The sequence below is a fragment of the Rhinopithecus roxellana genome, chromosome 3 (genome assembly GCF_007565055.1).
Source record: "Rhinopithecus roxellana isolate Shanxi Qingling chromosome 3, ASM756505v1, whole genome shotgun sequence".
NCBI classification, from domain to species: domain Eukaryota; kingdom Metazoa; phylum Chordata; class Mammalia; order Primates; family Cercopithecidae; genus Rhinopithecus; species Rhinopithecus roxellana.
The window spans coordinates 173,350,828-173,364,222 of record NC_044551.1 but is presented as its reverse complement, the minus strand read 5'-3'; the positions used below and the strand labels follow the sequence as shown (position 1 = coordinate 173,364,222).

The 13,395-nt window shown below is 45.4% G+C and overlaps 1 protein-coding gene across 1 annotated transcript in view; it reads right to left on the bottom strand.

Annotated features, from left to right (window-relative positions):
• STK10 (serine/threonine kinase 10) overlaps positions 1–13,395 on the bottom strand; it is a 153,707-nt gene that overhangs the window by 30,690 nt on the left and 109,622 nt on the right. Inside the window, exons 11-12 of the mRNA XM_010373315.2 lie at positions 9,885–10,008; positions 9,253–9,432 (exon numbers count right to left, since the gene is read on the bottom strand). Of these exons, the coding sequence (XP_010371617.1) occupies positions 9,253–9,432; positions 9,885–10,008 (304 nt within the window). The remainder of the gene's footprint in view (positions 1–9,252; positions 9,433–9,884; positions 10,009–13,395) is intronic.

Genomic DNA, 13,395 nt, shown 5'->3' with positions numbered 1-13,395 from the left:
CAGAAATCAATAACACTGAAAAGAAAAATCAATGAAACCAAAAGCTGGTTCGTTGAGAAGGTCAAAAAAATTAATAAACAATTAGTCAGACTGACAGGGAAGGAGGAGGAGAGGAAAAGGAGGACGGGGAGGAGAAGATGGCAACACAAAATACCAGTATGCGGGATGAAAGAAAGAACATCACTACAGATGCTACAGGCATTCAAAGGATAGTCAGGAAATATTTAATGCCAATAAATTTGAGCATTAAAATGAAATCTACAAATTCCTTGAAAGACAGAAACTACTAAAGCTTACTTAAGAAGAAACAGGCCAGGCGCGGTGGCTCATGCCTGTATCCCAGCACTTTGGGAAGCTGAGGCGGGTGGATCACCCGAGGTCAGGAGTTTAAGACCAGCCTGGCTAACATGGTGAGAGCCCGTGTCTACTAAAAATACAAAAAAAATTAGCCAGGCATGGTGGCACGCACCTGTAATCCCAGCTACTCAGGAGGGTGAGGCAGGAGAATCGCTTGAACCTGGGAGGCAGAGGTTGCAGTGAGCTGAGATTTTACCACTGCACTCCAGCCTGGGCGACAGAGTGAGACTCTCTCAAAAAAAAAAAAAAAAATGAGAAAAGAAATAGGTATTGGAAGGCCATGTAACAAGGAAAAGTTAAAAAATAAAAAAAATTAAAAAGAAGAAATAGATAACTAAAACTGAGGCAGGATAGGTAGTCAAAAAAAATGACCAGGTTCTCTGGACACAGCAACTATGGGGACCATACGGTCAACACCATAAGCCTCAGCATTCTCATTGTAATTGAGCTCATTCAAGCACAGCTATCTTTAGTAGGGAATTTTCTCTGTAGAGAGCATGCACATTTTGATTTTACCTGTCCTCAGACTGACTCTTTGTTCATTATTAATAGTAAAAAACACACCCCAGGTAGAGGTTTAAGATGCTAATGAGACAGTGACATACGAACAAGCATGTACAGCTACTACACATGCGCACCCAGAGGACCACACAGAACATGCTTCCTGGCAACACCTCTTCCCACCTACTTATGACTCATCATGTAAGACTCCCATTAAAAGAGTCTCCCTTGTGCCAGTCTTTGCTGTCTCATCCTTATAAGCAGCCCACTCTGAATTCTCTCTCTCAGGGTATACTGTCTATTCTATACCTAACTTTCAAAATACTATTTTTCTTTTGCAATAAACGACTCTATGCTGCAGCTCCTTTGCTGTGTGTCTCATGTTTAAATTCCTTAAAGCCAAGAAGACAGGAACCGAGGTATCACAACAGCTGTCAACAAAACCAGATCAACATCCCTTATGACCATAGAGCCCAAAATCCTCACCAAAATGTCAGCAAATTGAGTCCAGTAATATAGAAAAAGGAAAATATACAATAACCAAGTGGTTCTTACCCCAAAAAGGCAAAGCTGATGCAATATTTTAAAATCAAGCAACATAATTTATATTAACAGACTAACAGAAGAAAAACCGTATGATTATATCAATTGATGTATGAAACCCATTTGACAAAATTCAACACCTATTCATAATAAAATCGATTAGCATACTAGGAATAGGAGACTTTAAAAAACTTTTTTCTTTTCTTTTTTGATACGGAGTCTCGCTCTGTCACCCAGGCTGGAGTGCAGTGGCGTAATCTCAGCTCACTGCAAGCTCCGCCTCCCAGGTTCACGCCATTCTCCTGCCTCAGCCTCCCGAGTAGCTGGGACTACAGGCGCCCGCCACAACGCCCAGTTAATTTTTTGTATTTTTAGTAGAGACGGGGTTTTATCGTGTTAGCCAGGATGGTCTCGATCTCCTGACCCTGTGATCCACCCACCTCGGCCTCCCAAAGTGCTGGGATTACAGGCGTGAGCCACCACGCCCGGCCTCTTTTCTTTCTTTTTAACCTCAGCTTCTGCATCTGTAGAAAGAGACTTTCTTAATCCGATGAGGGCAGCTATAAAAAGTCCTATTGCTCGGGAGGCTGAGGCAGGAGAATGGCGTAAACCCGGGAGGCGGAGCTTGCAGTGAGCTGAGATCCAGCCACTGCACTCCAGCCCGGGCGACAGAGCGAGACTCTGTCTCAAAAAAAAAAAAAAAAAGTCCTATTGCTAACATCATACTTAATGATGAAATATTGAATGCCTTCCCCTTAAAATGGGGAACAAGGCAAAGATGTCCTCTCTACTATTCCTACTCAACATCCTGCTGGAGATCCTGGCTAGCACAATAAAGCAATAAAAAAATAAAAAGCGTCAGGTGCGGTGGCTCATGCCTGTAATCCCAGCACTTTGGGAGGCCGAGGCAGGTAGATCACTTGAGGTCAGGAGATCAAGACCATCCTGGCTAACACGGTGAAACCCTGTCTCTACTAAAAATACAAAAAATCATCCAGGCGTGGTGGCGGGTGCCTGTAGTCCCAGCTACTCGGGAGGCTGACGCAGGAGAATGGCGTGAATCTGGGAGGTGGAGTTTGCCTGCAGTGAGCCAAGATCGTGCCAGTGCACTCCAGCCTGGGTGACAAGAGCAAAACTGCATCTCAAAATAGATAAATAAATAAATAAATAAATAAATAAATAAATAAATAAATAAAATAAAATAAAATAAATACTTATGGGTAGTAAGTGAGCACACAAAAAGATACTCAAATCATTAGTTGTTAGTGAAATGTGAATTAAAAACCACAATGAAAAAAACCTGACAGTTGCAAGTGCTGGTGAGGACATGGTGAGGACATGGAGCAACTGGAACTCTTGCACTTCATTGTGATGTAAAATGATCCAGCCCTTTTTGGAACAGTCTGGCAGTCTCTCATAAAGTCAAACATGCACTTAGCATCTGACCCCAAAATCCCAGCAGCTATTCTTCATTGTCTCTTCTTTCAACTCTTGGATTTTTTTTTTTCATGGTCTTAGATTTGTAATCTGAATCCTTCTCCTATGTTCTTTGGCCTTAATGGTCTTAGATCAGGGTTTTGCAACTTCAGCACTACTGACCTTGTGGGTGGAGAATTCTTTATTGTGGGGGCTGCCCTGTGCATTTGTTGTGGGGGTTGTCCTGTGAATTTTAGGAAGTTAGCAGCATCCCTGGCTTCTACCTGCTCAATGCCAGTAGCACCTCTCCTTTGCTTCCCCAGTGGTGACAACCAAAATGTTTCCAGATATTACCAATTGGCCCCTATGGAACAAAGCAGTCCCTGGTTGAGAATCACTGTCTTAGAAGTCCCAGCAAAATATCTAAAATCTTATTTGTGCCACTTCTGCTTCCACATCAAAGGGTCGCCTTGGAGATGCTATATAACCCTAGTTCAGCATCTGGCTGCGGTGTCTGCCAAAACGCCTTTCGACAGCACCATCTCAGGCATCATACAATTTAAAGGCCTCATGAGCTTAAAATTGTGCTGTTTCAAGCATGATTTCTTGATTTTCCAGGACGGAAGATTAGAAGCAGCAGTTTAGCAAAGGATTTCTGCCAAAGGCACTGAAAACACTAAGAAACGTCACACCATTGACCATGGAGGGCGAAGGCAAAGGAACAGTAAAAGTAGAGCCACATGGGGCCACTTGACAAAGGGGCACAGGACTTCCATCGATCAGTATCCCCCGAGGACATTCACATACCAGCACTGCTCTCCCGCTGAGATCTGCTGAGAGGCAGGGGCGGGGAACTGCATTCTGCTGGATGTCAGAAAACCTGCATTCTAGTCCAGCTACATGTCTTCAGAAAAGTTATTGAACTTGTTAGAGTTCCTTATTTTCTCATCAGGAAAAACAATCTGGCTTTCAACTAAAATTTCTTTAGGGATCCTTTGAGGGTTACAATTCTGTGGTGTTATGGAGATCCAAACTATTTAATAGCTAAATTCTGTTTAATGAACTTTGCCTGGGAAGGCAGGGAAACAGAGTTCTGGAAAGATTTCCTTCAAGACTGGTTAGGTTTGTTTTCAGATTTCAGTGATCTAAGGAGTTACAACTGTCAAGCCAGTTTCTCATGGATGCTAAAGATTACTGGGTTTATAGGAACTGAGTAGCAGACCATCAAGTCCCTTCTTACAGAGTTGTAAGAATGTATCCACATTAATTGTATATGCATATATGCATATATACAGGAAGATGTAGTAAATTACTTGAAATTGACATGAATGGCCGGGCGCGGTGGCTCACACCTGTAATCCCAGCACTTTGGGAGGCCAAGGTGGGCGGATCACGAGGTCAGGAGATTGAGACCATCCTGGTTAACATGGTGAAACTCCATCTCTACTAAAAACATAAAAAATTAGCCAGGCATGGTGGCGGGTGCCTGTAGTCCCAGCTACTCGGGACGCTGGGGCAGGAGAATGGTGTGAACCCAGGAGGCGGAGCTTGCAGTGAGCCAAGATAGCACCACTGCACTCCAGCCTGGGTGACAGAGCGAGACTCCGTCTCAAAAAAAAAAAAAGAAATTGACACGAAGAATAAATAGGTTCGACTACCTTGCTAATAATTATTGTTCCTATATACATATCTCCTTATTGAAAAGTGATTAGCATGATAAATATTCCACACCAATTGCTGTAATTCTGAAGAGGGTCCCAGGAGGCTTCTCAAATTTTATTTTATTTTTTTGGTGTGTGTTTTCCATGCCTGAATTTAAATTATGACACTGAATAGATCGTAGGGAAATGGACAGGTACACTCTTCCTTGCTCTGGGCTGGTTAAAGGAAAGTGCCTGTTGCATCTGTGTATGGTCTCCCTCTCCAGCATCCATGTGTGAATTAGTCTGTTGCAGCACTGGAATTGCTGATGCATCTGTAGGTAGTTCAGAGGCTGCTCACCTGGGGCGGGGGGGTCTCATCCCTTCTAATTTTGTCCTTCACCCCTGCTGCTGCATCCTAACTACTATGTCAAGGGCAATGAGCCAGACCTCCCATTCCTACTTGGAATTCCTACTTCCTCACCCAGCATCTTGCAGCCCTCACATGACCTTTGGAATAGAGAAGGAGTTCTTAGGAGTGTGGAGAAGGCAATGGCAAGACAGTGCTATCTGGGATATCTGGGGTTGCCATGGGGCAAACCCTCTCACTGGCCTCCTGCCATTGCTATCTGTTACATAAGTGAGCTGCAGAATCAAAGCAAGCAAGTTTGTCTACACAAAAAGACCAGTAACTGGGACACTGTCTTACTAAATGGTGTGAGCCCTGTCCTCCTCAAAAAGCCAAAAGAGTCTGGGTGCAATGGCTCACGCCTGTAATCCCAACACTTTGGGAGGCCAAGGCAGGAGGATCACTTGAGGCCAGGAATTCAAGACCAGCCTGGGCAAATAGGTGAGACCCCCATTCCTACAAAAAATTTTTTTTAAAACATTAGCAGGGTCCCAAATACTCAGGAGGCCTAGGCAGGAGGATCACTTGAGGCCAGGAATTCAAGACCAGCCTGGGCAAATAGGTGAGACCCCCATTCCTACAAAAAATTTTTTTTAAAACATTAGCAGGGTCCCAAATACTCAGGAGGCCTAGGCAGGAGGATCACTTGAGCCCAGGAGTTCAAGGCTGCAGCGACCTGTGATTGCACCACTGCACTCCAGCCTCATCATTTAAAAAAACAAAACAAAACAAAAAAAAGCCAAAAGAGCAAAGAAGTTAAGCTTTTTCTTTCCATGAAAACTTCTTGAAGAAAAACACCCAAAGAAAAAGATATTTTAAAAAACTGAATGTGATTAGAACCCCAGGTGCCAAATCCCACACTCTGCCTCAGCGTTCAGCGGCAGGCTTGAGAGCCTTCCTGGAGCCCTGCTGGTGAGAAGTCCAACTTTGTTAAGGGCATGTTCTGGGAAAGGGTGAGGAGATCTGCGGCGTCCCCCACCCCCTCCTAAACTAGGCAACTTCCTCAGTCGCCTCCTCTCTCTTCCACTCGTACAAGTCCTTATACACACACACACACACATACACACACACACACACACAAGATGTGCACGTGTGACAGGGCGCAGAGCCAAGGAGGGAATGGGCATCTACCCAGCTCTTATTCCGAGCAGATACTGCGTCTAACCCTGAATGTACTTCTCATTTAATGCTAAAACATCTATGTAAGGACTGGATGTTAACAGGATTATTAAAATAGCACACTCCTGCCTGTGGCCCACTGCCCTACGTGAGCTGGTCTCTGCCTACCTGTCTGATTCCATCTTGTGCCAATCTCCCCTTTGCTTCCTAAGCTCCTGCTACATGGATGGTTTTCCAGCTCTTTGAACACTCCAAGCTCTTTCCCATACCTCAGGGCCTTTGCAGGTGCTATCCCACCCTCCTGGAAGGTTCTTAGGCCTGCCAGCATCCTTCTGTACTCAGTTTACGTGTCAAACACTGAGAGGCTTTCCCAGACCCGTTTAAAGCAGGTCTCTCTAGATCTCTAGTCAGCCAGTCTATATGCTTCCCTAGCATGTTGGTAGCTGTTTTATTTATATATATTTATATATTTATATATATCTATATTTATATATTTATAAATATAGATATTTATATATTTATAAATATATATTTATATATATATATATATTTGAGATGGAGTTTTGCTCTTGTTGCCCAGGCTGGATTGCAATGGCGTGATCTCGCCTCACTGTAACCTCTGCCTCCTGGGTTCGAGCAATTCTCCTGCTCAGCCTCCCGAGTAGCTGGGATTAAGGCACCCGCCACCACGCCCGAGTAATTTTTTTGTATTTTTAGTAAAGATGCGGTTTCACCATGTTGGCCAGACTGGTTTTGAACTCCTGACCTCGAGTGATCCGCCCGGCTGGGCCTCCCAAAGTGCTGGGATTACATGTGTGAGCCACAGCGCCCGGCTGCATTAAAATTTATTTTATCTTGTTGACTGAGTTTTTGGGTCCTCTGAAATGTTGTGCAGGTATACCTCATTTTTTCATGCTTCACTTTATTACACTTTGCAGATACTGTGATTTTTACAAATTGAAGGTTTGTGGCAACTCTGTGTCGAGCAAGTCTATCAGCGTCATTTTTCCAAAAGCATGTTCTCACTTCCTGTCCACGTTTTGGTAATTCTCGCAATATTTCACATTTTTTCATTATTATTATCTCTATTATGACGACCTGTGATGAGTGACGTCTGATGTCACTACTGTAATTGTTATAGGGTGCCAGGAGCCCATATAAGACAGCAAACTTAATCAATCGATGTTGAATGTGACCTGACTGCTCCACAGACTGGCCTTTCTGCTGTCTCTTCCCCTATCCTCAGGCCTCCCTATTCTCCGAGACACAACGATATTGAAATGAGGCCAATTAATATCCCTACAATGGCCTCCAAGTGTTCACGTGAAAGCAGGAGTTGCCATGTCTCTCACTTTAAATCAAAAGCTAGAAATGATGAAGCTTAGTGAGAAAGGCATGGAGAAAATTTACTGGGTCAAAAGCTAGGCCTCCTACACCAGACGGTCAGCCAAGCTGTGAATACAAAGGAAAAGTTCTCGAAAGATAAAAGTGCTACTCCAATGAACATGAATGATGAGAAAGCAAAACGGCCTATGCTGAGATAAAGTTTGAGTGATCTGGGTAGAAGATAAACCAGCTACAACACTCCCTTATGCCAAAGCCCAATCCAGGGCAAGGCCCTAACTCTTCAATTCTGTGAAGGCTGAGAGAGGTGAGGAAGCTGAAGAAGAAAGGCTGGAAGCTAGCAGAGGCTGGTTCATGATGTTCAAGAAAAGATGCCAACTCCGTAACATGAAAGTGCAAGGTAAAGCAGCAAGTGCTGATGGAGAAGCTGCAGTGAGTTATCCTGAAGACTTAGCTAAGATCATTGATGAAAGTGGCTGCACTAAACAACAGATTTTCAGTATAGATGAAACAGCTTTCTCTTGGTAGAAGATGCCATCTAGGACTCTCAAAGCTACAGAGGAGAAGTCAATGCCTGGCTTCAAAGCTTCAAAGGACAGGCTGATTCTCTTGTTAGGGGTTAATGCTGATGATGACTTGAAGTTTAAGCCAATGCTCATTTACCATTTTGAAAATCCTAGGGGCCCTTAAGAATCATGCTAAGCTGGGCGCGGTGGCTCATGCCTGAAATCCCACCACTTTGAGAGGCCAAGGCGGGCAGATCATGAGGTCAGAAGTTTGAGACCAGCCTGGCCAATATGGTGAAACCCCATCTCTACTAAAAATACAAAAATTAGCCAAGCGTGGTGGTGCACGCCTGTAGTCCCAGCTACTTGGGAGGATGAGGCAGACCAACTGCTTGAACCCAGGAGGCAGAGGTTGCAGTGAGCCGAGACTGCACCACTGCACTCCAGCCTCGGTGACAGAGCAAGACTCCATCTCCAAAAAAAAAAAAAAAAAATCAGGCTAAATCTACTCTGCCTGTGCTCTAAAAATGGAGCCACAAAGCCCAGGTGACAGCACATCTGTGTACAGCATGGTTTACTGAATACTGACTGGCTTTATTTTTTATTCACTTTATTGCAGGGGTATGGAACCAAACCTGTGGTATCTCCGAGGTACATCTGTGCTTAAGGTGACTGCCTCAACTGCTCAGCTGGCCAGGAGCCCTGGCTCCCAGAGGCAGCTGCCCAAGGCCTCTGGGATGCCCCAAATGTCATGTCCACCATGGAATCTGGGCTCTGAGGTCCTGAGGACCACCCTCAGAGGCTGCTCATCCACTGCTGCCAGCTGGGAGACAGGGGACAGCCTGCCCTGGTGTTCCTGCTTGTCTCCGTCCTCCACAAAGGGAGGCATAGGCTGTTCTTTGACACCCAGATGCCTCTCTCCAGAGCAGCCCAAGAGATGTGCCTCAGGACCAGACTCCTCCTTCCACCCTCCCCTTCCCCTTCCAACACGGGGAGAAGGAGGAGGTAGAGAGGGTGGAGCGTAGAGGGCACGCTGTATGTGCCCACCCACCCAGCACCCACTGGCCCTTCTGGGAACAGCATCTCAAATTCTCCTGGGCCACCAGGCCTTCCTTATTCCCAGCTCTTTCTCAGCAGGGGTTGCTAAGCTAGGAGGATGTAAAGGAAGCTGCCTGAGGCCACACGGTGAGGGCCTGCCCTAAGCCACAGCAACACAGAGGAAAGCAGAGTTCACAGGATGGAGAAGTGACTCCTCGTGGCGCAGCTTGGGCACACAGATCCAGGCTCACCTGCTCCCGAGCTCTTCAGCCATACCCCTTTGTGGCCAAGGTGAGGTTGAGTTGGGGCCACAATCACTTGCAACCAAGAAGGCACTAATACTCCGAGCTGCCCCTGCCCCCGCCCAGCACACACTCACCTCTTTCTTCATCAGTTTGAGCTGCTCTTGGAACCTGGCGTAGTCCCGATCCTGCTCCAGGCGGATCCGCTTGGCCTCTTCCCGGCGGCGTACGGCATGGTCTTGCTCCATCTTCTCCACTTGCTGCTTCTGCTGACGCTCCAGGTTCTCTAATTCCACGTCAAAGAACTTCTTCTTGGCCTGAAAGGAGCAGAAATTCCGAGAAATTCAGCAAAGTCACTTTGTACCTGGGAGGGACATGGGGAGTGGGATGGGGAGAACTCAGAGCCTGTGATCAGACCTAGGCTTGAATCCCAGCTCCACCACCCCCTTGCTGTGTGACCTGGGGCAAGTTACTTAGCCTGAGTCTCCATTTCCTCATCTGCAAATGGGAGACCAGACCATGTGTTGTTGCACGGTGCTCAGTAAAGGTTATTTCCCCTCTGGAGATCCTCCCGTGGGACTCGGGATCACTGTGACCTTCACGGGATTCTGTGTTAACAAGTCACCGCCTAACAAGATCAGGAAGCCTCCAGGAATTGGGTAATTGTGAATTACTCTCCACTACCCAATCATTCCCACTATGTAGCTTCCACTGAGAGAACACACAGAGGCAAGAAGCCCTCCAGGGTCCCATCTTTTCTTGCACTCACGTTGATTTCCTGTTCAAAACGTTTGTGCATTTGCTCCAGCTGCAGCTCGTGCTTGTTACTCAGCTGGGTCTGGTTCCGATGCTCTTCTTTCTGGAGCAGCCGAAGCTCTCGGAGTTCCTGGCGCCTGAAAGGTTAAAGGATACAGATATGTCATAGTAAGAAACTGGCCTCAGGGATCACAATATTTGCAGCTTGTAACACTGAGGGTTGGATCATGGAGCAAAATCACACAAGTCTTGGTCATAGGCATGACTAGAACTCAGGCTTCATTTGATATTTATTGATGGACAAAACCTTAATAATAAATAAAGGGTACCTACAAATCAATAAAAAGGAAGACTATCCTAACCAAAAAAAGTGGCAAAGAACATGAACAGACATGAAGCAAAAGATAAAAAGAAATTTTAGAATCACCTATATAGATATAAAAGACAAATTAAAAAGAAACCATAATTTCATGATGTAGAAAACATGATGCAGAAAATTTGATGTAGAAACTACATTTTCATGATGTAGAAAATTTGACGGTAGAAACTGGTACATTTCTGGAGGACAATTTGGTAATAAGTTTATGTCTTTTGACACAGTAGTTTCACTTCTGGATGCTGATTTTAAAGAAATATTTATAGATGCACAAGACCACTGAATAACAATAGTCAGCCAGGCATCGTGGCTCACACCTGTAATCCCAGCACTTTGGGAGGCCAAAGCAGAAGAATCACCTGAGGTCTGGAGTTCGAGACCAGCCTGGCCAACACGGCGAAACCCCACCTCTACTAAAAATACAAAAATTAGCTGGACATAGTGGCATGCACTTGTACTCCCAGCTACTCAGGAGGCTGAGGCAGGAGAATCACTTGAACCTGGGAGGTGGAGGTTGTAGTGAGCCGAGATCATGCCATTGCACTCCAGCCTGGGCTACAAGAGCAAAACTCCATCTCAACACCACCACCACAAAAAAAGGAAAAAAAAAAGAATATGCAGTTATTTAAAATCAATGTTATTTAGTAAAAAATTGGAAGCAAATGTCCATCAATATAGGTCTATGTAAATAAAGTATATCGGTATGATGGAATTCTATACAACCTTAAAAAAATCGGCCGGGCGCGGTGGCTCAAGCCTGTAATCCCAGCACTTTGGGAGGCCGAGACGGGCGGATCACGTGGTCAGGAGATCGAGACCATCCCGGCTAACCCGGTGAAACCCCGTCTCTACTAAAAAAATACAAAAAAACTAGCCAGGCGAGGTGGCGGGCACCTGTAGTCCCAGCTACTGGGGAGGCTGAGGCAGGAGAATGGCGTAAACCTGGGAGGTGGAGCTTGCAGTGAGCCAAGATCCGGTCACTGCACTCCAGCCTGGGCGACAGAGCGAGACTCCGTCTCAAAAAAAAAAAAAATATCAAGTTTTAGAAAATGTTTAATTACATAAGGAAACATCTATTAAAAATAAAAATAATTCGGCCAGGCACGGTGGCTCACACCTGTAATCCCAGCACTTTGGGAGGCCGAGGAGGGCAGATCACCTGAGGTCGGGAGTTCAAGACCAACCTGACCAACTTGGAGAACCCCATCTCTACTAAAAATACAAAATTAGCCAGGCGTGGTGGTGCATGCCTGTAATCTCAGCTACTGGGGAGGCTGAGGCAGGAGCATCACCTAAACCCAGGAGGTGGAGTCTGTAGTGAGCCGAGATTGTGCCATTGCACTCCAGCCTGGGCAACAAGAGCAAAATTCTGTCTCAAATAATAATAATAATAATAATATTTATGAACAGATATGGAATAATCTCTAGGTTAAAAAAAAGCAAGACATTAAAGAATAGGTCTCTTATGCCATCTTATCTGGGAGAAAAAAGGACAGCAATATCTGTCTGTTCACACATATATGTATTGTTTACTTTTCTAGTATCTCTGGAAGGATTAAATCATAAAACACTAACGCAGGAAAGAGAACTGGATTTCTGGTAGAAAATGAGGGAGGGAAATTTTTCACTGTTTATCTTCTTTCTTTTTTTAAAAAAATTTTGAACCACCGGGCGCGGTGGCTCAAGCCTGTAATCCCAGCACTTTGGGAGTCTGAGACGGGCGGATCACGAGGTCAGGAGATCGAGACCATCCTGGCTAACCCGGTGAAACCCCGTCTCTACTAAAAAAATACAAAAAACTAGCCGGGCAAGGTGGCGGGCACCTGTAGTCCCAGCTACTCGGAGGCTGAGGCAGGAGAATGGCATAAACCCGGGAGGCGGAGCTTGCAGTGAGCTAAGAACCGGCCACTGCACTCCAGCCCGGGCGACAGAGCGAGACTCTGTCTCACCAAAAAAAAAAAAAAAAAAAAAAAATTTGAACCATGATCTTCCACAGGTCGAGTATCCTTTACCGAAAAAGCTTGCGACCAAAAGTGTTTTGGGTTTCAGATTTTGTTAGATTTTAGAATATTATACTTCCTGAACGAGCAACCCTAATCTGAAAATCTGAAGTCCGAAATGTTCCAGTGAGAATCTGATGTCAGTGCTCAAAAAGTTGCAGATTTTGGAGCATTTTGGATTTTGGATTTTTTGATTTGGGATGTTCAACCTTTATTACCTGCTAAAAAATAAAAATTTTACGTAGGCCATATGTGGTGGCCCAGGCCTATAATCCCAGCACTTTGGGAGGCCGAATTGGATCACTTGAGCTCAGAAGTTCGAGAGCAGCCTGGGCAACACAGTGAGACCTCATCTCTGCCCAAAAGACAAAAATTAGCTGGGCATGGGGGTGCATCTGTGTGGTCCCAGCTACTTAAAAGGCTGAGGCTAGAAGATTATTTGAGCCCAGGAGGTCCAGGCTGCAGTGGGCCATGACTATGCCACTTGCACTCCAGCCTGGGCAACAGAGCAAGATCCTGTGTTAAAAAAAGAAAAAAAATTGACCTAAGCCACATGCCCTAATTTTATATCTATATTGCCAGTATGTATATGTGTGTACTCACAGAAAAAATACTGGAGGGATAAGCCCCAAGTGTTAACCATGTTTCTTAATGAGCAAATCCATTAAAAATTGCTATGTAGGCCGGGTGTGGTGGCTCACACCTGTAATCCCAGCACTTTGGGAGGCCGAGGTTGGTGGATCAAAACCAGCCTGGCCAACATAGTGAAACCCCATCTACAAAAAATACAAAAATTAGCCAGGTGTGGTGGTGCACGTCTGTAATCCCAGCTACTCGGAGGCTGAGGCAGGAGAATGGTGTGAATCTGGGAGGCAGAGGTTGCAGTGAGCCGAGATTGTGCCACTGCACTCTGTCAGACTCTGTTTCAAAAAAAAAAAAATAAAAGAAAAAATTGCTACATGTCATTTATATAATCAGAAAAAAAAATCAAACTACTACAGAAAGAACCTGGACTTCCTGACTGAACTGGGGACTCCTGGCGGCCTCTTGGGGTCGGGGTCCGTGAGGCCTGGGTCCTAGTCCAGTGCAGTGCCATGCTGATTCCCATGAGGCCACGTTCTGACCCCAGCGGCCTTCCTCATGGCTCG